The 24,710-nt window shown below is 45.0% G+C and overlaps 1 protein-coding gene across 3 annotated transcripts in view; it reads left to right on the top strand.

Annotated features, from left to right (window-relative positions):
- The window catches only part of PLEKHA7 (pleckstrin homology domain containing A7), a 209,685-nt gene that overhangs the window by 129,794 nt on the left and 55,181 nt on the right, over positions 1-24,710 (top strand). For all 3 annotated transcript variants that reach the window (XM_069471183.1, XM_069471182.1, XM_069471184.1), the window contains exons 5-9: positions 4,945-5,056; positions 5,854-5,958; positions 8,327-8,399; positions 10,167-10,267; positions 18,078-18,253. In XM_069471183.1, the coding sequence (XP_069327284.1) occupies positions 4,945-5,056; positions 5,854-5,958; positions 8,327-8,399; positions 10,167-10,267; positions 18,078-18,253 (567 nt within the window). The remainder of the gene's footprint in view (positions 1-4,944; positions 5,057-5,853; positions 5,959-8,326; positions 8,400-10,166; positions 10,268-18,077; positions 18,254-24,710) is intronic.

Here is a 24,710-nt window from a genome sequence, read left to right as displayed (position 1 = left end):
TCTCTGTGTGTAGAATCCTTGAATACAGAGCGTGAATTTGGGGTCCTATTTTTCCAGGAATTAATGGGTGACAGGAGTCATTTAATGAGGTCTTCTCAGTAAAAGATTTCTGTTTCCCCATAGCTTTCTAACCTCCTGTCATATCCTTGATGTCTCTGGCCTTAACGTTCTCCTGGGGGAAAAATGGGAGCTGAATCCCTCAGCCACAGGGTTGCTACACTTAAAAAAAAAAGTTTCAGATAAGATGTTTATAGGGATGTTTATAAGAAATGATGGTTGTTTAAAGTTAATTGTTTGGCACCTTGGGCTGTCTGGAGAGAAGTGCCTTAGAAATAAAGTATAGCTGGGATTTAAGTTCTGGTGTCTCCACTGGTAACAATTACAAATAATGCTTTTCATTTCATGCAATGCTTCATGGTTTTCAAAGCGTCATTTCATTCTATACAACTACCTTGTGAGATGAGAGGTGGTTTTCACCCATTTTGGAAAACTGGAAACTGAGGCCTAAGGACTCGTGTGGCTTGTACAGGAGTCAGTGAGCTGCAGGGCTTGGCTGAGATCCAGGTGTTTTGTGCTCTTCTTCACCACCCCTAGATCCTCTTGGTTTGGGGGTTGGTCTTGGGGCCGAGAAGAGCAAACGCCTGCTTCTCTCAGACCTTGAGACTTGCCATGGATCATCTCTCTGGGGCAAAACCTGTTTAGAAGTCCAGCTTCTGTCTTGGGAAAGTCATGAATCTCTCCGAGCCTGTTTCCTCATCTACAAATGGAGATGCTAAAACTGACTCTGCAGGGTTAAGTAACATAATGCAGGGGAAGTGCCTGGCACACAGTAGGTGCTTGACAAGTACAGCCCAGTCCCTCTGCTTGCTTGACCTTGTCCTGTCCTTTAAGGGTTGACGATGTTTGGGTTAGTGACCTCCCTGTCATGACAGAGAGGTTGGGGAATGGTCTGGTTGTGGCCTCACTTCAGTCTGCTTCAGTTCACAGTGTTGACTGACAGGCAGCTGAGGAGCCCACTAACCAAACACACCTAAATTCAGACCCAACAGAAAAAAAGTGCTTCTGTATTTATAACCTTCTTTTCTTACATCTGTCAGTATCTTACATCTGCATTTAGTCCCAAATATTCAGGAAGCAGAAGCACTCCTTTTATACACGGGGAATGGAGGGACAGAGAAAGTGACTTCCTGCCCAACTCAACTGACATCCATGACAAAGTTCAGAGGAGAATCAAGCCACCTTCCAGCTGGGCTTCTCCAGACTGATTTTGTCTAGTCCTAACTTCTTTTGTTCATTTCAGATGGGAGGCAGTTGTGTTAAAATTCTAGCTCACTGTTTCCAACTTCAGCCTACACTCCTCCAGCAAAATAATTAGCATTCATGTAGCCCAAGCCAAGGAAAGGGAGGTCTTTGTTCAGATCATCCCACTGTACTTGGGGAATCCAGATAGCACAGAAACCTGGCAAACAGCCTTTTCAGTTAATAGGTTTTATTTGATGACACCAAGAGTCTGTATGTGCAAGTTTTTTTGGTCTCCTCTCCCTGGGATCTGAGGTGACTCAATATGCCTGAGGACATGTTGGTGGGAACTAAATGCTTTTCCCAGTTGCTCAGTTCAGGGGCACAAGCTCTTCTCTGGGGAGACTTGTCAGTAGGGTACACTCTGAGGAGCATACTGTCTGAGGAGTGTTTTGGTTGACAAATCAGTGTCTGCTCCACCAGGCTCTTAAGTGGGAAACACCTGTAAGATGTAACTAGCTGAAAGCAAATGTACCAGAATCCAAGTGAGTGATGTTCCTTTCAGTGTTGTCTCTGCAGGAGGCTATACACATGCACCATTGATGTTTCCATTGCTCAAACCACTGGTGTAAACCACCTCTAGAAGTTTCCATCAAGCCAGTTTTTTAGCCAAGTGAGAAAATTGTTTTTGAAACTTTTTCCATAACCCTATTTTTGGATACCAAATGGTGTTCCCAAGCATGACCACCACTTTTTTTTTTTTTTCAAAGCTAGTTGTAATTCCAGATAACTTGTAGTTCTACATTTCTGAAAGGCATGCTTATCCTTAGAAGACTGGAGCCATCATGACCTATGTTGAGGAGCTTCATAGGAACGTCCTCTGAAGGCAGATCTTGTAACTTGGACAAGTGGGTAGCTCTGTGTTCTTTCAAAGAGCCAGTTCAGGGGCTGCCAGATAACAGTTGAGTCTGTGGCTTGAGTTGGGAACTGTCTCTGCCCATGGGGACCCCTAGTGAAGACATGCCCCCTGTTTGCAGAGACAACACAGTCCCCTCCTTGGGGCAGATTTAGTTTGAACTTTAGTCACATCTCCTAATAAGCTTTCTCTGGGTGTAGGTGAGTGGTGGTGTCCAAGAGAAATAGAGTTGTCTGTGTGTATTTTTTCCTATTCTTCTTTCCCTCCTACCCACCGCTGTCCCTCATGGATGTTGGGGACATAACCAGTCCCTCTCTAGCCAAAATCTGTTCCCTGCTGGCTCCCTAGATGGGAGTTGTGCCCTCTTTCCTGACTTACCCAAAGCTGCGGGGACAGTCATCTCTCTTCCAATACTATTGGGTGGGAGAACCTCCCCAGCCAGTATCCCAGAAACCAGGGTGGGGAGGGGGACGTGGGGTTAGGATGCAGGGGAGGGCAATTAAAGTTAGAGCTCGAAATTGTAAGGTGCAGAAATGGCAAAAGTGGCCATTTTTCCTGGATTTCCTGGGCCAGTCACAAATCCAGATACTCTTTTCTTTGTCCTACAGAAGAGTAATAGCATATCTAGTTGATGGAATGTGATGCAGTCATTTAAGATGATGTGAATTAGTTTAAAATAATGGAGAAGATATTTATATTACAATAAGGTTTTTTAAATGAAGATGCAGCATCATGAACACAGTATGATCACGATTATATGTAAACAAAGAAGCACCTTTGTTTCCCCTCCCCCATCCACCCCAAAACAGACATATACAAAAGAATGGAAGTGATTATACCAAGTGTTACAAAATGTTTTTCCTTTCAGTAGCAGGACCGCGGGTGATGTTTTTCTCTCCTTTCAGCTTTTCCTTATATTTTTCAAATATTCTATAATAAGCCTCTATTAGTGTCTTAAATGGGAGCAAATTACACTTGATGAAATGCCAAACAACTCTTTTATTGTTGAACCTTGTGTCCTGAATTTTTGCTTAGAAATATAGCTGCCGTAACTGAGGCAACCTGACAACTCTTTTTCTTTGTCTCAACCTCTGAAATCTGAAGAGTCAGGCAGGACCAGGTTCCGGGAGGATATTTTGGACGTAGTTCTGCCTAGAGGCAGGGGGTGGACAAGGCAGGCTCTTGAAGCCCCTTCCCACCCCTCATCGGTGATTATCTCTTGCTGCACACAGCCTCTGCCAGCAGTGAGCTGAGCGTGGTGACATTCTCCCTCCAAGTGGGGAGCAGTAACAAAAGTCTGGCTGGGATGGAGGCCGGGGGCGGGGAATCTGGAGTGAGTGCCTAAGTGGATAAGGAGCCAGTGATCTTTCAGCTTGGTAGGACTTGCACCTCCAGCTCCCAAGCATCCTGCAGGGCCTAACCCCAGGGTGCCCACAACGGTGGTCCTGCTGCGGTGGTCCTGCTGCTAGCGCTGCTTGGAGAGCACACAGAGGTTGCGGCTACTTCTGCAGAGAACTTCCATCATAATGCAGAATGTCAGGGCTCTATCTCGGGACACAGGACGGATCACTTATCCTTTGAGCAGCAGTGGTCTTTGAAGGAAGCAGCATACCTCCAGGGTGGAAACTAAGATTTTTCCTGCTTTTCATCTCTCTAAAAGTGAGCTGGGTGAAGGACATCCAGATCGCTTTATCGTCGTCGACATCCTGCGTGGACTGCCCCAGCTCTAGCTCTGCAGGGTCCTGGCCCAGGCCTCCAGGGCAGATTTTCTCCACTGTTTAGGCAAAGAGCCTCAGTTTACTACAGTCTGCCTGGTCTCCAACTGCCTGAATCCTATTACCCATTGGCAGAACTCTGAGACTTCTGTTTTGAGAAATTCTTGCTGATCCCAGAGTTGGCAGGGTCTTGGGATCAGGCATCAAGCTGTTCAAGGATAGATATTGAATTTGTGTGGGGGCATTTGTTGCTGCTGCTTTGAAAAACTCTGGCAAATGCTGAGGCTCTGTGGAGGCAGGTGAGATGGACTCTCTCTGGTGTCTCTTGGGTGTCATGCCGAGATGTTCCCAGAGTACTGGCTCTCCCAGGGCAGCTTCTTGGCGGGAAGCTCCATGTTGCTGGATGCTGATGGGGGAAGCCCCGGGGATGCTAACTGGGGCACGAGTCTTGTTTAATTTCTTCCTGCTCTCCAGGCATGGCACAAGGGGTTAATATCTCTGATGGCTCTATTTTGGAGCCAGTAGTGTGCTTCCAGAATAAGTCTCTTTGTTGAGTAGTCTATTTTGGGAGGCAAGCCCCACTGGCATTTATGTAAGCGATTCTCTGTGTGTATCTGGGGGTGTGGTTGTATGCGCAAGTGATTTCTTGTTACTAATTATAAACAGCTTCTTTTGGGAGCCAGGGAAATGAAGGTGTGTGTGTGTAAGGGTATGGATTGCTCTTGCTTGCCGAGAAGAGTAGTGTGACTGTACCTGCCCATCAGATGAGACAGTCATCACAGACACCCGATTAAGAGTGTGGGGGCCTTAGGACTATAGGCAGGGATGACAGTCTGGGCCCTTTTGTGGGGTGTCAGGCTGTAGAGATGTGCCATCTGTCATCCTTATTTCCCTGAAGCACATGGTTAGGCCGGCTTCGTGGCTTTCTGGCTACAGTCTGGAATCCGGTGGTCTCCAAAAGATCAGGCCTGGGTTGTTTAAGGCCCAGCAACCAGTTCCAATCTGGAACAAATCTGACTCCACTTCCCACTCTGGAGCTTGGCACTTACTGGATTCCCCTATGTCTCTACACAGGCCAAATCCACATATGTCGAAGCAAGAGAGAAACCAAAGACCGTCCAGCATGGTCAGTGAAACGTCCACAGCTGGGACCACTTCCACCCTGGAGGCGAAGCCTGGACCCAAGGTGAGCTCCTGGCTACTTGTTCCTTCTTTCACCTCTTTTATATTTTGCTAAGCCCCTTTGTAACAGGAAGCCCATTTGATCTTTTTTATAGTTTTGTGAGGGAGACCCATAAGAAGTGTTCTCCCCAGATGACAGATCAGAATATTGAGGCCAAGAGGAGTTATAACCCTTGTTCAAGAGAATAGGTGATTTCTGACAGAACCAGGACTGATGCCTCGGACCTGGAGCATGTTCTTCACTTTGCTGGCATGGTTGAGAGGGCCACACCTCTCATTCACATGTGGATGTGTGTTAGAGAGCCTGGAGGGATTTGGTGACAGATGGGCTAGAGGAAGAGTACCTTTGAGAAGGGCCCAGAAGTTTTTGTGCTCGAGGTGTGGGAACACTGACGATTAGGGAAAAGAACCAGCATTGTGGAGAAAGGGAAAGTGCCGAGAGGTGAACCCAGATAGGAGGGGAGAATATCTGGAAATTGGCAAAATCTGTGACCAAAAAGTAGCTTTGCTCCAGTAAGCCATAGGACATATTAGAGCTAACAGCTGCTGAAAGTTGATTGAAAAATCCCTTTAAATTTTTTCTCTGTGACCCAGCTGGGAAGCTTGCCAGGTCTTGGGCTCCCCTTTTAATTAGAATGCTGTAGCCATGTGCATGCCCGTTCCCTGTCTCGTTGCTGTTCTTTTGATCAAAGGGTGCTGCTGCTTAGAGTAAGGAGAGCTGACAGCCCTCCAAACATGCAAGTGCTTTTTTCTGCCTCCCTAAATCCTCTACTGCTAGAGTTCAAGTCTGCTTTTTCATAGATCATAAAGTCCAGCAATAAAGTCCACAGCTTTGGTAAGAGGGACCAGGCGATCCGGAGGAACCCCAATGTTCCAGTGGTGGTGAGGGGCTGGCTGCACAAGCAGGTGAGGACGCTGAGGAGTGAGAGTGGGGGAGGGAACGGCTCTTGCCCCAGGAAGCTGGGAACAGGCACGTAACCTTTCTGTTCCTGAGTTTGTCTGGGACAGGTTGATTCTGCCCACCGTGCTGAGTGATTTGCTGTTTGTTCTTATGAATGGACAGTGCAGTCAGTGGTTATAGCTTCTCTCCCAAAACCGACTTGACCACTTTGGCCCCTGGAGCTATTGGCTGCCCTGGGACCCAGCCACAGTGCGGGTGGCTCAGCATGAATCCAGCCTTACTGCCAATCTTCTGCCAGCACTTGCCTTCCTGATGTCACAGAGTCTTTGTCATCGTTTGGCTGAAAAGTTCTATCTTTTCCTCTCCCCCTTGTCTAGCACACATACCTAGCTACCTAGCATCTCACATTCTGCATCAGCCAGACTCAGCTCATTGTCTCCTCAGCCCTCTCTCTCTCTTCCTCCGACACTGCTTTTTCTGGATCTGAGTGACGGTCCCACTGTTCTCCCAGGCACTCGGTGGAAACTTCAGCGTCATCACCAGATCCTCCTCCCCACACACGTGTTCAGTCAGGAAGCCCTGTCAGCTCTGTCTCTGCTGAGGCTGTCCTTCATCGCTATCCCCATGGCCAGTTGATTCGCCTCTGGTCCTCTGGCCATGGCTGGGCTGTGAGTTCCTGGGGCCAGAGACCATGTCTCTTTCGGCCTCCTTCTCTCTTTGCCGTTCATTCATTCATTCCCCCAGTGCCTGCCGTGCAAGTGCTGTCAGAGCAGGTGTCAAGAGATGAGTAACATGTGGCTCCTGCCCTTGCGAAACTCTCACCTACCAGGGGAAGCAGATAGCACATCTGTCGTGTGTTAAGTTGTCACCCAGCCCAGTCTCTCATATAGTATCATATCCAAAAAAACCACAAAGCAGTGACGCCAGTTTAAGTGAAGGCTTTGTGGAAAGACAGAGGGAGGCATCACGTTGCACGCCACACAGAAGAAATCCTGAATGTCCCCTCGGAATCTTTTCCCCTGGTTCTCCCATGGCTGCTCCAACAGTTCTCCAGCCTCTTCTCAGACTCTCCTGGCACCACCCTCTCTTGCTCCCTTTCTCCCCTTGCAGCTCTTTTTACCTCTCTTTTCTTAGATCTGCCCATCTTTTTCTTACTAGCGTCACTTAACCCTCTGATTTCTTCCATTTGCATCCTTGTCCCCATTAAGCCAAGGATGCTCCTTTGAAATGTGGAGGGAGAGGGAAGGGTTTGTAAATAATTCTTTTCCCCACCTCCTACCCCTAGCCCAGGCCCATTGGCTGTGCTGTAGCTGTAACAGAGATCTGTGTAGAGAGCTGTGAACACTTCCCCGAGGAAGTGACGTTTGAACCAGGCATGGAAGGATAGATGAGAGTTCTCCAAACAAAGCAAATATGATGTGCCAAGACCTTAGAAATCATGCGGTTGATACGCAGGAGATATAATAAAACTGATATATAGTTGAAATCTTCAAGTTAAATTTGTTTTTCACATTTTAGTAAGTAGAGGATGAACAATCCTCATTGTGTTTAGGTTTAGAAATTGTCAGATTTTTTTTTTTTTTTTTTAAATTCAAGCCTGTCAAAAACTGCTGCAGAAGGAAGACATATTTTAACAGGCTTCTCTAAAGCTAAAAGAAGCTGTGGAATTTTCCTAGGTTTGGGAGAAAACTGACCCCAAAACATTGCTATTTGCCTACCTTGGCCATGTGTTTTTGAATATTCACAATTATTTAAAATGTTCTTAATAAATACAAACCTTTACGTTTTAGTTGAATAAATACAGAATTTTGTTATGAGACAATTTGATAGGAAAGAGAATCCAAATCTTTTTATATTGAATGGAAGGAAGACACAACAGCAAAATCAGTACCATATGGTATAGAACTGAGCTTAGTCAAATAGAACTTTGCCTCAGTTAATTCATTAGCTAACTTAAATGCTTTTCAATCCTGTGTAAATTCAGTTTTCCAATTAGCATAAATGAAGATATTTTACAGCTTAGCACCTAAATAAGAAGAAAACCCAACAAAAACTTCCTTTTTGTTAAGAACTGATTCCTTTCTTAATGGGAGACTTGTATTTTTGAATTCACATTTTGCTTTTTAGAAGAAGATGGCTTGTGTTAATTTGTTTCCAAGAAACAAAAATAAAATAAAACTCCCTGGGAATAAACTATCATTGAATCTGAATTTTAATGTCCTAGTCAAAGAATAGCTATTCAATAAAACATTAATTTATTAAAAGAAAGAATGAACATGGGCAAGTCTTGGTTCCAGAATCAGGATGTACGCGACTGGGGAGGGGGAACAGTATGCTCAGATACTGCCCTGACTTGTTTGCTTTGCTTTGCAGGACAGTTCTGGAATGAGGCTGTGGAAAAGGAGGTGGTTTGTGCTTGCTGATTATTGTTTGTTTTATTATAAAGGTGAGCTGAGGCTCTGGCCACCAAGGGCTCTTTGTGGTGGCCCAAGTGGGGAGGGGATACAAATGGCAGTCTTCTTGAAGTCAGTGATTAGACCAGCGTCCTGAGCTAATTAGTAGCCTGTTACCCTGGCAGAGTGTTCACTTTAACCTATGTGGATGGTTGGTGACTATAGTTTTACCAGTCCTGACACAAGAAGTTTAATCTGTTGAGTTAAAATAAACAGAATCCAGCAGTCTGCCTACTGCTTAGGGTCTTAAGATCCAGAGTCATCTCAGCTTCTGCCCCACCTGGGACATAGGCACACCTCTGAGGCAGTCTGGACTGGTGAGAAGTATGGATAAATCATTGTATTTTGTAACCTGGATTTGTCCTCTGTGATATTGGATGGGCAACTGGTGAATTGAATTGGCCATCTGAGCTTTTATGGCTCTCCAGTATGTGAAATTAGGGACAGTGCAGTGTTGAGAAGGAAGCCTCAGAATGTGGAGGAACAGATAGACAGCTTACTTTGAAGACAAGACCAGACTGTGATTGGTGCTTTAAAAGATATCCAAAATTGTTAGGCAGTTCAAAGGGGGTGAGAATTGAATTCCATGTTGGAAAATCTGGGGAGGCTTCTTAGAAGAGATAGGATTTGACAAAAGATTTTTTTTCCAAAGTAAAACACAGAGGTTTCACAGGATACTGGCTAGCCTTTACTTTACATAGAATTGAAGTAAACTTTGATACTCAGTTTTCCAGATTTTACTAAATCAGAGATAGCTTGCTGCAGTGGCAGAGGAATTGATTATATGAAATGATTTGTTCAAGCAAAAGAAGAGACTGAAATTCTACATAACTTTGACACAAGAATTCTTATATGATTTGAGATTGTTTAGCATAGCATTAATCAGTGTTGCTCACATTACTCTCAAGGTATTACTTTATTACTGTTAGAATGCTACAAGTTATGTATGTATATGACAATGGGCCATAAAAATAACAATATAGCAAGGCGTCTCCATTAAAAAAAAGAAGAGAGAGGATTTGAATTGGGCTTTTAAGAATGCGTAGAGCTTTGGGGAGATGGACGTTATTACAAGGAGAGGAAATAACTTGAGTAAAGTTCTAGAAGCAGAAGAAGGTGGCCAGTTGAGTCTTGCATGGAGAATGTACTAGGAGATAAAGCTTAGGAGGTGGGTGAGAGCCAAAATGAAAGGGCTATCACAGATGGGCAGGGGAATTTGGGCTTTGTTTTGTATCTAGTGGGGAATCGGCAAGTGCCTTTGAGTAGGAGAGCAACAGGACCAACTCTGTCACTAGGAAGTAAGTTACCTCTGGTAATGGAGATGCTTTGAGGGAGGAAAGAATAGAAGTATAAGGTAGGATTTTTCATACATGCTATACCTTTGCCTGTGAGATTTGCTCCTTCCAGTCTGCCCTTCCTCATCCTTGAAGGGCATTACCCTCTGAAGCCTTCTTGACTTCCCCAGACTGTGCCACTCTTGCCTCTGTGTCCCCACAGCACCGGCTCAATTTCAGGAGTTAGCAGGTTGAGTTGAGTGTGTTTACATGCCTGTCTCCCCCATCAAGGAGGGCCCCTGTCGGAATCACCTTTGTGGTTCTGGCATTAGCACAGAGGCACCCTGGGAGCACCTACGTGATCAGTTAAGAAGAAATTGCTATAGTCCTTGGCAGTTGGGAGGGGCCCTGAAGCAGGGCAGTGGGATGGACCAGCCCCGGGAAGGTGCCCAGAAGGTGGTTCTGATGTGTTTTTTCCACTCAAAGACAGCCGAGAAGAAGCAGTTCTCGGGAGCATCCCTCTGCCCAGCTACGTGATCTCACCAGTGGCCCCTGAGGATCGCATAAGCCGCAAGTACTCCTTTAAGGTACCGCCCCTTCCCCTTGAGTACAGCAGTTCTACCTTAAGAAATTTGGTATTCTCAAAAAGACACCTTCATAAAAGCAGCTGCTTTTTTCTGCAGAGGAGGAAGAAGTTAAGATGATAGAGAGTTTCAGACATAGGTTAACAAAGTTATAAATTTTAAATAATATTAATTATATCATGTCAGCAGTACTTTCATTTAAATCTGAGCTTTGGAGATGGCCAGCAGTGTTCAATATTTAGACCTTTCTTTTTGCAATTATTAAAAACTTTTTTTAAAAAACAAAGACAGGCTATCTCTCTGTTGCCCAGGCTGGAGTGCAGAGGTGCGATCATAGCCTTAAACTCCTGGCCTCAAGCGAACCTCCCGCCTTGGCCTCCCTAAGTGCTGGGATTACAGGTGTGAGCCACCGCACCTGGCCTCACTCCCAGTCTTGTGATTACATACTGAACACAGCCCTTCTTGTGCTTTCTTATCACCATAATCAGCCAGTCTAACTAGTATCCAGCCGTTTTGTGCAATTGATAACCCCTCATAATGGATTTATGTCAATTATTTTATGAAAATTCACATTGAGCATTAGGGGCCAGCATGTCGAAGAGATTGTCAGGTTTGTCCCTTTTGTTTGTCTTGTTGAAAAGCAGTTAGAATGAAATTTGATTTATTTTCTAGATCATTAACGATTCCCAGGCAGATCCTTTTACCAGCAAAACCCCCTTCCTGCTTCCTCTGTTGCTAGGCCAGTTGGAGTGAGTGGGGCCAGGATGATTGCTGGCAGTCCTCTGATGCCCGGTAGCACCTGTGAGGCCAGGTATGGAGGCTCTAGGAAGGTGGTGGTTAGGCTCAAACTTTCGAAGTCACTAGGCCTTCTCCATTGGTGGCCTCCACAGATTCCGATTCCTTCACTGCAGGTGTTTCTTGGGTGCCCCAGGGATGGTGAGGATGGGGTGGCTTGAAGACCTACTTTACTGGCCATTGGAGTGGGAGTCCCAGAGAGCACTGAAGCAAGCAGCCTTTGGTGCCAGTACCCACAGAGCACAGCCCTCTCGTGGCTGCTCAGGACATGAGACAATGCTGGGGTAGGGAGCTCCTGCCCTTTACATTTGTTGCTTGGCAATCCTCATGTTGGGGGTACAAGATGAGTACTGGATAATAGATACCAAAGCAGAGATTGATAGAAATCACGTTTTCCAGCATAGATAGTAAAAGGGCCGTGGGAAAACACAAGATAAGACTCCCAGTGTTCTCTGGAAGGGTTAAAGGAAAGCATGATATGTAGTGTCTGTGGTGTTAGTGATTGGTCCTCAGTCTGTGACAGGCTCTTGCAAAGTGATAGTCTGCATCAGCATCTTGACCTGAAGTCCACGGTGGTGCTGGAGGTCAGAAAGTCAGTCTCATCTTCCTTTTATTTTCCTTCCTAAGGGAACACAGTGATGAGCTGGTGCTTCAGCTTTGTTCGTTGGCAGGTTTGAGCTGTCCTCTTTCCCTTGAGTGATGCTATCAAATGTCACTCCATAATTGCTATGGATTGGTGATTCTGGAATCCTGCCCCACTTCATATTGCATGGAATAGTATTGCCTTATATCTGTAAACCCTTTTATGATGTGGGAAGTACTTTTATACATATAACCTCATTTAATGTTCATGGTGAGGGCAGTATCATTAGCTTCATTTTATAGATGAGGGATGTGAGAATCTGAGAGCTTAAGAAACTTGCCCAAAGTTGCAAAGCTGGAAGATGAAGGGGGCAGAACTTGGCCATGAATTGCATCCTCTTTCAGTTGTATTACAGGAAGGGGAGACAATTATTTTCTCTTCTTCCCTGCTGTTTCTTCCATGTCTTGGTCACCTGCTACACACACAGCATAAGAGACAGGAGGTGGTTTGATGTGACTGATGTTTATGGTGTCATTTTAGGAACACTTCTGTTTCAAAGCTCAGAGCCTCCTGCTTATTGCTGGCTCTGAAAACATTTTGTCCAGTGGCTTTCTGACTGGTCTTTTGCAGCCTGAAAGTCTTCCTCAGAAAACCCTCCTTTCTAGGGTTGAGCATTGCTAGTGGGCAAACAATTGGGATAACGATGTTGCATGTGATTTAGGGGGGACAGCATTTGGAATGTCCTCAAAGTAACTTATCATAACTGTATCTATATTTCATCCTAACACTTCACTGGGAAGTGTGAAAATAGATTCTGGGCAAACAACTTTTATGTGTCTTAGATTTCTTTTCTTTTTTTTTTTTTTTTTTTTTTTGAGACAGAGTCTCACTCTGTTGCCCAGTCTAGAGTGAGTGCCGTGGCGTCAGCCTAGCTCACAGCAACCTCAAACTCCTGAGCTCAAGCAATCCTCCTGTCTCAGCCTCCCGAGTAGCTGGGACTACAGGCATGCACCACCATGCCCGGCTAATTTTTTCTATATATATTTTTAGCTGTCCATATAATTTCTTTCTATTTTTAGTAGAGATGGGGTTTCGCTCTTGCTCAGGCTGGTCTCGAACTCCTGAGCTCAAACGATCCGCCCACCTCGGCCTCCCAGAGTGCTAGGATTACAGGCGTGAGCCACCGCGCCCGGCCGATTTCTTTTCTTTTTTAAAAATTTTTCCTTAGAAAGACTTCACCGAGAGTGTTCCCTAAATGTTTTGTCTGGAAGACAGAAAGCATCATGTATTGGGTGGGGGTGGGGGTGTCTTTAGGGTCCTCAGGGTCTGAGGGCAGAATAAAGCTACTGCAGACAGATCTGGTGGTGTTCAGCCGGTTCTCCAGAAGGAGCGATAGTTTCCTGAGTCTGAAAGAGTTACCTTTTCCTTTGAGTTGCATCACTGTTCTTTTAGGGGCCACAGCTGGACCCTGGGGGCAGTTTAGGATCCATGTTCTTGGAAATACTAAAAAATACACAATGTTTTGTGTCCTGGGCCTTATATCTGCCTCTGGTGTTGGTTCTTCTCTGTATCCAGAATTGAAGTTCTCCAGCTGTTGCTAGGGCACCTCACCTGAGATTGTTTGGAGTATCTGCAGTAGCAGGTAGGAACAGCCTAAAAGGTCATACGGTCCTCTTCTTGTCATCTTTTTGCCAACTGTGCCCGCAGCCTGGTAGCCCCTAGGCTTCACCAGGAAGTCTGGCTGCAAGATAGACCCTGAGGCTCAGCCAGGACTGCAGGATCAGCCAAGCAGCGCTCTTGGTGGCCTCTAGGAGCTATGCTGCCCTGACCAGCGGCTCACCTGGGGCCTCCCAACAGACCTCCTGTTGGATGCACAGCCTTCCTTGGCCTATTGGTCATCTCTGAGCAAGCTTGGCTCCTTAGATCAAGGATCAGGAGCAGAAAACATCCCCATGCAGCCAAGTGTCTAAGGGTCTTGAATGGGGAAAATGCCTTTACTGCCCCCCTTTGAGCTGTTCTCCCTCTCTCAAAACCGAGGGTTCCTACCCTGAGGTCTGCAGACCCCCAAATGTTGTGGATAAATCACATCTTTATTTTTTAACCTTTAACTGAAATATAACATTTCCTTCAACTAAGAAAGCAGTCACACGTGTATCAGTGGTACTTGTGACTTGGTCACCAGTAGAAACCATAAATAGCTTCCTATGATATTGCTGTTGGTGCAAATATCATGGAATATTTGTGCTCATCACCACTTTAAAATTACAATGGTTATTATATCTGCCACTAGATCTGTTATGTAATATATCATTAGAGAAACCCCTGTAATACTATACCACACATTTTAAAAATATTTTGATAACCATATTTCATTATAATCTATTTCCTTTATTTTGTGTGCTTAACATTCTGATAAAGGTTCATAGGATTCACCAAACTGTTAAAAACGTCCATGCCACAGAAGTTAAGACTGCCGCTCTAGATTCTGGCTGAAGACATGTTAAGAGACATGACTTTTCATGTATTCAGTTCTATTCAACAGACTCCTACTGCACGGATAGTCTATTGGGCAGTTCATAGTTACTGGGGCTACAACAGTGAAAAGGACAAAATCTTTGACTTCGTAAGGCTTACGTTCTGAAGTCTGCATTTGCATGTGGGTTATTAGGGAAGACCTTTTTCCTCTCCCCTTTCAATTTTATTCTTTGTGTATCTCTCAGATCCATCTCTTCTTCTCCACTGCTGCTGCCACCATCCCCTCCCAGGTGACTCACTGCTAGAACATTGCATAGTATACAGTAAGTGCTCTATAAGTGTTGGCTGTCACTGCTTCAGCCTTCGAACTCCTCTGCAGCCTCCCATCCATCCTCTGCACTCTTCCTAAGCTGCACGTTTGTTCCGGTTGTACTCCCACCACAAACCCTTGAGAGGCTTCCCGTTGCCTGCAGTGTAAAACCCAATCTTGATTTACAAGGCCCCAGCGTATTTCTCCAGTCACATTTTTAGCCGGTCGTATCTTATACCTTCCCGCCAGCTATACACAGGTGCCTGAAGGCCCAGGATGTTTCTTGCCCATAGGCCTCTGTTTGAGCTTCGGCCACAACCTGGAATGCCCTTCCCCCAACTCTTACTTGTCCTTCATTTCTCTGCTCAGGGTCACCTCCTCTGGGAAGCCTTCCCTGAGCCCTCCCGACAGGTTGGGTACCCTTCTTCTGTACTTCCACAGCTCTTTGTCACTGAGCTGTAAGTCGCTGATTTATCCATCAGCTAGTTCTGCCTGGCTAACAGAGCTAGTTCCATTCCACAGAGACCACACAAAACAGTCATTTGCAGCAGGAATCGTGGTCAGTGACAGTGCTCACACTCCCCAAGTTATGGTGGGTTCAGGCTTACTTATATTTCATGTTTAGTCCTCTGTAAATTAGTGACAGGGAGGGGAGGAAGAAGAGTCTTTAAGTTTCTAGAAAGCTCAGCCAGTCAACTTCCTTAGGTTGCTCAAGTGACTGCTCCTGTAATAACATCTACAACATCTTTTGAGATTTACAAATGCCAGGCTGTGTTCTGTGCACTTTATATGCATTATCTCGTTTCCTCCTCCCATGGCCTTAGAGGATCAATCTACTGTTACCCACAGTCCCATTTTAAAGATGAGGAAACTGAGGCACGGGAGGCTGAGCAATTTACCCAGGGTTACCGAGTGGGCAGAGCCCAGCTTGGGCCTTAGGCTGACTCCAGGAGCCCAAGTTCTTACCCTGTTCACTGTGCTGCTTGTAGTCAGACCAACGGTTGGACATGAAGAGTTCCTTTTCTTAGGAAATGGGCACGTCACAAACCTGAGAATCTCATCCTAGACACTCGCCACTCCCTCCCCTCCCATATCCAGTCCATTACTGAGGCCTGCTGATAGTAGCTGCGAGTTTTCTCCAGACTCCATCCATGTCGCCCCTTCTCTGCCTCCACCACCGTCTCTCACGTGTGCTCCCGTGGCGGCCCCTGATCCGTCTCCCCTCACAGGCTCCTGCCGGCTCTAACCTCTTCTCCATACTGCAGCCAGAGTGGTCTTTCCAATCAGAATCTGATCACATCACCCCCTGCTTAAACCCGTTACTAGCTGCTCATTGCTCTTTCAGTGAAGACGAAATCTTGACATGACACTTAGCCCTGCCAACTTCAGTAGCCTCCCTTTGTGCGGCTCTCCCTTCCATTTCTCTGTACCAGCCACTCTGGCCTCATCCTTGAGGATGGACATGCTGTGTGCTCTTGTCCTTCTTGGGGTCCTACACATCTCCTTCCCGCTACTCCTACTTAAACAGCTGCTGTTTGTGTAGAAGGCAGGCTCCTCAGGTGAGTCTTCTCCAGGTGGGGCCGGGTTCCCCTGTTCCCCTCTTTTATGGCATCCTGACCTTACTGATACAGTTGTAGTTACTTGTTCATGGTCTTTCTCTTTTGCTTGGCTGTAAATTGTCACGGCCTTATTTAAGGCTGTCCCTCCAGCTTCTGGTCCAGTGCTTTTCACACAGTAACCACTCAGTAAATAATAAATTATTGTTGAATAAGTTCAAGAATGAATCAGTCAGTTGATGGACTCTGGCCTTCTGGGTGCTCCTATATTTTCCACCGAGGTTTCTCTTCTAAAAGCTGACCTTGGGGGCTCGAGGTGTGAAGATCCTGGCTCCATTCACCGGTGCTGTACCTAGACCTGAGGTGCAAGAGCCGGGAGCATTCATCTCCTAGTGGCATTATGTCTTTGAGGGAAACTTCCTTGCTCACATCCTTATTGCCTTGAGGCATAGCCTGGTTTCTGTTCGGTTATGCAGAGTTGCCTAGCAGGACTGTGTTAACTGGAAAGCATACGGCCAAGGTTTTGCCTAGACTCCCTTGGCACTGGGCTGGATGGACTCAGACACGTGAGTGTCAGCAGCAGGCCTGTATTTAATATGCATTTTGGACCTGGATATTAAGAATGTGGGGAGGAGAAGTGAATGGCAAAGGTTCATCTGAGAGGTTTTCATCCATGACCATTAGTGATTCTAGAAGCATGTCATTTTCTAGCTTTTGTTTCTTCTGTTTTCTCTGACTGGTCCTTGTGTGGAATCTGCCTTTCATTCTGCATCCAGATTATCAGATGAGTAACCTGTATAATCACCCTCATTTTTGGATAAAACCTGGAAGCATTATACAGAGAAGTATGGACCTAGAGGCAGATGTGGATGCTAATTCTTCATTCATTTAACAAATATTTATTGAGCACCTACTATGTACTAGGCATTACTCCTGGGGATATAGTAGTGAATGAAATAGACAAAGTTCCTGCGTTCATGGAGCTTAAAGAGGGAGGATGCAGATGATAAACAGGTGATAAACAAATGTGTAAAATAAATAGCGTCAGGTAATGGTAAGTGCTACGAAGAATCTTTTACCAGGTATGGAAATCTGGGAAAGTTACTTAGCATCTCAGAGCTTTGTCTGCCATATCTGTAAAACAAAAATTCTGTTTCTACCTCTCAAGTCTATTGGGATTGTGTTTTGATCTTAGCTGAAAGGCCAAGAAGTGATGGCTATTGGGATTAAAACGAGATTAAAGTTGTGGAAGTACCCAGGAGACACACAGTAGATACTCAGTAAATCTTCCTCTTGCCACACCATCTTCCCAGGTAGATTTGGTGAGATTTTTCTTTGCAAAATTAAAGGACCAGGCCCCTGTTTTATCAGAGCACAAGGGGGGAAACTGGGGTTGCCTTTAGTTTGCAAAGCATCCCAGTTACTTTTCAGTGGTCATTCCCAGTACCTTTTTCGAGGTTCTTTGCAAGGGTAGATATGAAAGTATCTTGAGGCAGAAGCACATAGTAGGCGTGCAAGAATATTTAGTCAACTGTTAGCTCTGTAATGACTTTTTTGGAGAAACAGGACAGCTGCTTCCTTGATGAACACATACCACGTTTCATGCCCGAGCAGAGAAGCACAGTGAACATGCACACCAAGCCACCTGCTGTTGCAGCTGATTTTGATTCAGTTCTTGTTTGATTGTAGCCAAAGCAGGAATCACAGTCTTTAGAAAAACCAAAACAGGAATTCCCAAGAGTGTACTTCTATGAAATATGAGGGTTTATTAAAAAAGCCTGTTTCCTCACATAAGCCTTGACTCTGTGCTCCCTGCACCCAATACCCCAAGCAGGAGTAAGATGAGTAGGGAACAGGTCCAGCTGTGGGGCTTTTATTTTGGGGAACAGACGCAGCTGTCACTGGGCCTGACTGCACTAAGAAAGAGGAATCTAGCCTGTGACATTTTCCAGGGGTGGAAACAAGCTGGGTGGTGCTTGGGCTTTTAATCTGGAAAGGGGTGAACGTGGCCAGAGTGCCTCCTTGGTTTTGCTCCTAGTAGGGAAATGTGTGCTAACCTCTCTCTGATCTGTGTTTCCATCGCCATGCCTACAGGCTGTGCACACGGGGATGCGAGCTCTCATCTACAACAGCTCCACGGTGGGCTCTCAGGCTGAGCATTCGGGCATGAGGACCTACTACTTCAGTGCCGACACCCAGGAAGACATGAATGCTTGGGTCAGGGCCATGAACCAGGCTGCACAGGTGCTGTCTCGATCATCACTGAAGAGGTTAGTCCTGATGGAGGGTCCCTGCCAGACCACTTCCTACACTAGGATGGGGACCCAGCTAAATCATCTTGGGTGGCTGAAATTCCATTTTCACTCACTTGTATCAATTGTTGCCCTCTCTTTTAAATCCTTTTTAACAATAAATACTTCCTGGAGGAGGCTGCATAAACAGCTAACACATGTTGCCTGTCAGAGCTGGAAAGTCCCCTAGAAGTTATCTAGTCCATTTTATTCATTAAAGAGAAACACTGCTAGACACAGTGGCTTGTGTCTGTACTCCCAGCTACTCAAGAGGCTGAGGTGGGAGGATTGCTTGAGGCCAGGAGTTCGAGACCAGCCTGGGCAACATAGTGAGACCCTGTCTCTAAAAAACCGTTTTCAAAAAGTTAGCCAGGTATGGTGGCATGTGCCTGTAGTTCCAGCTACTTGGGGGGATCGCTTGAGCCCAGGAATTCGAGGATGCTGTGAGCTATAATGATGCCACTGCACTTCAGCCTGGGCAACAGGGTAAGACCCTGTCTCTTAAAAATAAATAAATAAATAAACAGAAACTCTAAGGCCTGGAAGGGTGAAATGACTACATGGGATCTACAGCCATGGAAACTGGCATTTGTGTGCTTCTCATTTCTTCTTATGTGTGGCAGAAGGGACGAGCTTGGAGTACCAGATTTTGAGGGGGAGGGCAGTCAAGAAAGGTCTTGCACACTGAAAATCTGCTACAGACTGCCTGTCATGTTGCTGATGGCTGACCTGGGAGCCGTGTTCCTGCTGCTCCCTCCTTTGGTTCAACCAAGGATATAATCAGAGATCTTGAAATTCCTGGAGTCTGTTGGCAGTAGGTGATTTCCTGAGAGAAAACAGAGGAGGAATATATATAGAGTTGGGGACCCAGAGAGAGGAATCAGAATAGCCCTGAAAAAGTCCAGGGTATGGCTTTAACTGGTCGTCTTCTGACATGGGCCTTGTTCTCCCTATCCTGACACCTTATTCTGGATAGAGGCCTCTTTGACAATGTTCCTACAGTGAGGCCTCAAAACAAAAGTGTGTTCTCCCACAACCTAGGGGTAGGACTTTTCAGTGACTGGAAATGGATTTCCATGGTGTGTTTAGCTTGTTAACTTTTTCCAACTCATGTATATGTGACTTTTGGAATTTGTGGTACTTCCTACCTTCATACTCTCTTTGTTGAGGCGAACAGATCATTGGTGTGTGGACAATGACCTAGAGGCCAGGACGGGGTCAGGCCCTACCCTGCAGAGCTTCCATAACCCTTCATTCCAAGCACTTTTCATGCTGTTTCCCTCACCAGCCCCCACTCTTCAGTATCCTAGGCTTTAGGCAGATCATCTTTACATCTTCTGCATAACATCTGACACATGGTAAGCTCTCAAATGTCTTGAGTGGGTGAGTGAATGAGAAATTGAAAGAATGAATGAATGAACCTGTTAAACAGGACAGGACCAACGACTGCCGTAGCACTTTCCTCATGGGCCCCAAATCAGCAACTCCTACCTACAGATATTCAATTTTAGCCATCCTAGCATTGTCATCCAGCCTGAATTTTTCTCTGGTTTCTGTGATGAGGATATGGAAGGCTCTGCCAGGAGTCTGCGGGTGTCAGTGCACAGTGTCATTGACATTTCCTGCCTCATCCCAGGAGAAGAAAACTAGGTAGGTTTGACATGTGGTGTGCACGCTAGTCCCTAACACTCACTGTTTCCTGGTATACATATGTATACAGTTGTCCCTCAGTGTCCACAGGGGATTGGTTCCAGAACCTGTCCCCCACCCCTGCAGATACCAAAGTCCACGATGCACAAGTCCCTGATATAAAATGGTGCAGTATTTGCCTATACCTCATACATATGTTACCATATACTTTAAATCATTTCTAGATTACTTAAATCTAATACAATGTAAATGCTATGTAAATAACTGTTATATTGTGTAGGGAAAAATGACAAGGAAAAAAAGTCTGTTCATATGTAATATAGACAAAAGTATCCTTTTTTTCCCCCAAATATTTTCAATTTGTGGTTGGTTGAATCCACAGAAGGAGGGCTGCTGTGTGTGTGTGTGTGTGTGTGTGTGTGTGTATGTGTGTGTATATATATATTTATGCAATAAATGAAGACATTCTTAATGTAAAAAATGTAAAAGTAAACACAAAGATATCCTAAATCACCTTCCCAGGGTAATCTCTGCTATCAAGTTAATTGGTATTCTTTTTAAACTATTTTCTATGCATTTACATACATATTGCCGTTACAGAAATACATAGGTTTCTATCGTTCTTTCAAGCACAAATGGTAACATCTTGAAGATCATTCAATGTCAATATATATGAATTACCTTTAATTTTGACTATTGTATGGTATTCCATAGTATAGATACACCATAATATGTTTAAGCGTGTGCCAAACCTTGGACAGTTTTTAACAATTTTTTCTAATCGTTTACTGTTATAAACAGTCCTGTATTGAAAAACCTTCTACAAGCCTATGCATGTATGAGTCTTTTGGATTGCTTGGTCAAAATGCAATGCATTTTTTATTTTAATCAATACCATCGAATTGCCCCTTAAAGAAAGCTTATTTATTCCACCAGTGAGAGTATCATTTCCTCACATATTTGCCAATAGTTTATATCATCAGTCTTTTAATTTTACTGACCTGCATAAATAGTATCTGATTATCTTAATTTAATGTCTATTTCTATGATGGTAGGGATCTTTTATATTTATTGGCCACTTACATTTCCTCTTTGGCGAATTGCTTATACCTATCCTCTGCTCATTTTTCTACTGAGTCTTTTGCCTTTTCTGGGTGCTTCCTTTCCTATGTGCTCTAAAATCTGCCAGGTTGACAGTGCAGCTTAGCCTCTTACAGAGGTTGATGGTAGGCTTTCCACTCAGGGTTAGTACAATCTGTTTTTCCCCCTTCTTTGAAAATCAGGTTGCTGTTTGCCAGTCCCTAATATTCTGGCCCTTTTTCCTGTTGCCTTTGATCTCTCAGAGATCACCAAGAGGTTCCTTGAGCCTATCTCCAAGTTCCCTTCGGGTCCCTGAGGCATGGCTACGGGAGGCTGGGGCTTTCCAGTCTTCCTCCCCATCTTGGACTTTCAGTCTCTCCTAACCGAGGTGGCTCTCCTTTTCCTGGTGAAGATCATTCTTCTTGATGAAGATATGGAAAGAAGTCCAGAAGTTGAAGAATTCAGCTTTCTCTATTTATGCTGGGCCATCTTCCCCAAACAGAGATACCTATATCTCATCTTTTTTAAAGCCTTTCCCTCCTATATTTTAATTCTTAAGAAAACAGAAATTTTGTTTTTGTTTTGTTTTGCTTTAAATAAATAAACCTTAGCCCCGTCTAGACTTTACCCTTTTTGCCATCAGCCATGTGGGCCCACTCCACTGTGATTTGTGCTTGATTTTGTGCAGCACTTTGCATTTCTTGCACATGTCCTTTTATAATTTGAGCTCTGAGAGTTCCCTGTTGTTACAGCAGAGATGTCAAATGGTTTCTTCTGTCCCAACTTTGCTCAATTCATTGTGGCTGACTAAGGTACTGGGTAGAAGAGAATTTGACAATGAGATTGGACTTCACAGGAAAAAAATGCTGTGATTGATAAATGATGTCTGTCTAGAACCATGAGGATTAATTAACTAGCAGAGATTTGGTTATTGTTTAATTATCATGTCTTGGTTTTGGAAGGGCTCCTTCCCTTTAGCTGGTCTCAGGCCATTGCATCATCTCTAGCTTTTCTCTGAATTTTTTGACATTTATTCTTATTATGATCTTAATAAACTCTTAAAACCCCATGATCAGGTTTGACCAAGATTTCTTCCCTTTTTGAAAAAAGAAACCAACCTGTTCTACCGTCTGAGTCACAGTAAAGGCATAATAGCATTTCCTCTTAACTTTCTGAGAGCTGAAATTGCCAGCCAAGCAAATATACACTTATTAAATGTTCTGTTTTTCCAGAATAAGATGTTCAGACATTTGGTTCGTTAAAATTATTCATCAAGCAGGGCTGAATCTTGCCCCTCCTCCAGGTTGGGATCTGCATTGGACGACCTCCATCTCTGTAAGTGGGTGGCCCCAAGAGTAGCATTTTGTTCTCGCCCTCTATAATTTTCACTGAAATGCTTCTATCCTTATTCATACAGGCAGATGCTTTCTTTATGAATGGTGGTATATACTAGGACTCTTTTTTTTTTTTTTTTTTTTTTGAGATAGGGTCTCACTCTGTTGCCCAGGCTAGAGTACAGTGGCATCATCATAGCTCACTGCAACTTCAAACTCCTAGGCTCATGAGATCCTCCTGCCTCAGCCTCCTGAGTAGCTGGGACTACAGACACACACCACTGTGCCTGGCTAAGTTTTCTATTTTTTGTAGAGACAGGGTCTCACTGTGTTGCCCAGGCTGGACTTGAACTCCTCTGCTCAAGTGATCCTCTCACCTTGGCCTCCCAAAGTGTTGGGATTATAGGCATGAGCCACTGCAGCCTATATTAGGACTCTTGATTGCAGGTGACAGAAAATGCAGACAAATTTACCTTCAAAGCAGGGAAGTTTATTGGTTCATGTCACTGAAAAGTTCAAGACAGATCTTAGAAACAACTTGGTCCAAGGCTCAGACATTGTCATTATAAATCATTGTCTCAGGCTCTAGGCTCTGCCCACCTGTGGGCTGAATTCAGTCTTGAGCTGCAGTGGAGATCCCTGGGACATCTAGGATCTGGTGGCAATGGAGCTGCAGTGGTTCTAGACTCAAGTCATCAAGGTTAAAGTCCAGTAGGAAAGAGCCAGAGTCTTGTCCAGATTCATTCTGCTGAGACAGGCTTAGATCACATTTATACCCTAAACTATCTACTATGGCCAGGGAATGCACCATGCTGATTGGCACAGGCCTGAGACACATGCTTCACTTCTGAGAACCAGAGGTGGAACCCTACTCAGGCCATGGGGACTCAAAGTGAGTTCCCAAGGAAATGTTAGGGCTATGGGCAGAGAATTAAGAAATGACTTGTTGGGATGGGGTAAAGCCAATACCAACAACCAGTGTCCAGGCCAGCTGATTTACCCCTCGCTTACTACCATATCTATTTCTTTTCCCTTAAGTACCTCCTCCCAGAGCTTCGTCTACCTCAGATAGACGTAGGTTCAAATCCCAGCTCTACTGCTTTCTAGCTGGGTTATCTTGTGTAAATTATATATGTTTTTCAAAACTCATTTTTTCCTTAGTTCATAGGGTTGTTACAAAGATTGAATATAGTAAATGAATTATAAAGTGTTTACTTAGCACAATGCCTGAGACATGGTAGGTGCTCCATATCAAATACGTTGGCTTCTGTACGGTTTGCTTTGATAATATTATTGGCCCTTTTTTCTTACCCTCTTCCAGTTTCATCGTGAATCCTCTGAATCATGTTAATGATGAGTCTCCTGTGAGCAAATTGCCCTCTCTTCCTTGCCAGAATGTGCTCATCTCCTAGCTGTGTGACCTGTGGTTCCACAGCCCAGGCTGCCTGCAGCCCCAGCCCGCAGCCTGCCCTGCAGCTCCCACCTCCCCCAGCTCCTTCCCACCTTGTTCTGACCCAGGAGCAGAGCTGAGAGCCCTCATTGCGCCTTTGACCTTTGTCCTCTTGTTTGCTACACAGGCTTCAGAGTCCCTCGATACACATTCATGCCACTATTCTTGACACCCCATGCCACGTGTTGTGAGGGCAACAAGCACTGCTGGCAGGGCCTGCTCTCCACCTCCCTTGGTCATCACTTTCCGCCCCACCCCCCCATTTCCATGTGCTTCCACTGGCCAGACTCTGATTTTTGATTCCCTACATCCTCTGTGAAATCTGTCTTCCCACCTTCCCCCATTGGACTGCTTTTCCTTCCTTGTCAAAGGATGATGCTTTGTCCTCTCTAACAAACTAAAGCACTAAGCAAGGAGGGCAGTTTGCATTTACAGCTCACAAAACTAACAAGTAACTCAGACAAAAGCGTATATCAGAACACAACTCATCTCTTTTCTCAGTTTTGAAACCTCTCTGCTTTCTTGTCTAACTATAGTCCTGTCTTGGGACTGAAGGAACTTACAGTCTGGTCACCTTTGGAATAAAATCCAATTTACTTAGCAGAGCTTTTGAAGCCCTGCATGGGCCTGCTGCCTACAGACACCTTTGATTCATCCCTTGCCATTGCCCATTCTTTTTTTTTTTTTTTTTTGAGACAGAGTCTTGCTTTGTTGCCCAGGCTAGAGTGCCGTGGCATCTGCTTAGCTCACAGCAACCTCAAACTCCTGGGCTCAAGCAGTCCTTCTGCCTCAGCCTCCTGAGTAGCTGGGACTACAGGCATATGCCACCATGCCTGTCTGATTTTTTCCAAATATATTTGTAGTTGTCCAGCTAATTTCTTTCTATTTTTAGTAGAGATGGGCTCTCGCTCTTGCTCAGGCT

The sequence above is a fragment of the Eulemur rufifrons genome, chromosome 6 (genome assembly GCF_041146395.1).
Source record: "Eulemur rufifrons isolate Redbay chromosome 6, OSU_ERuf_1, whole genome shotgun sequence".
NCBI lineage: Eukaryota > Metazoa > Chordata > Mammalia > Primates > Lemuridae > Eulemur > Eulemur rufifrons.
The sequence above is the reverse complement of the archived record's forward strand: the minus strand, read 5'-3'. Positions and strand labels throughout refer to the sequence as shown.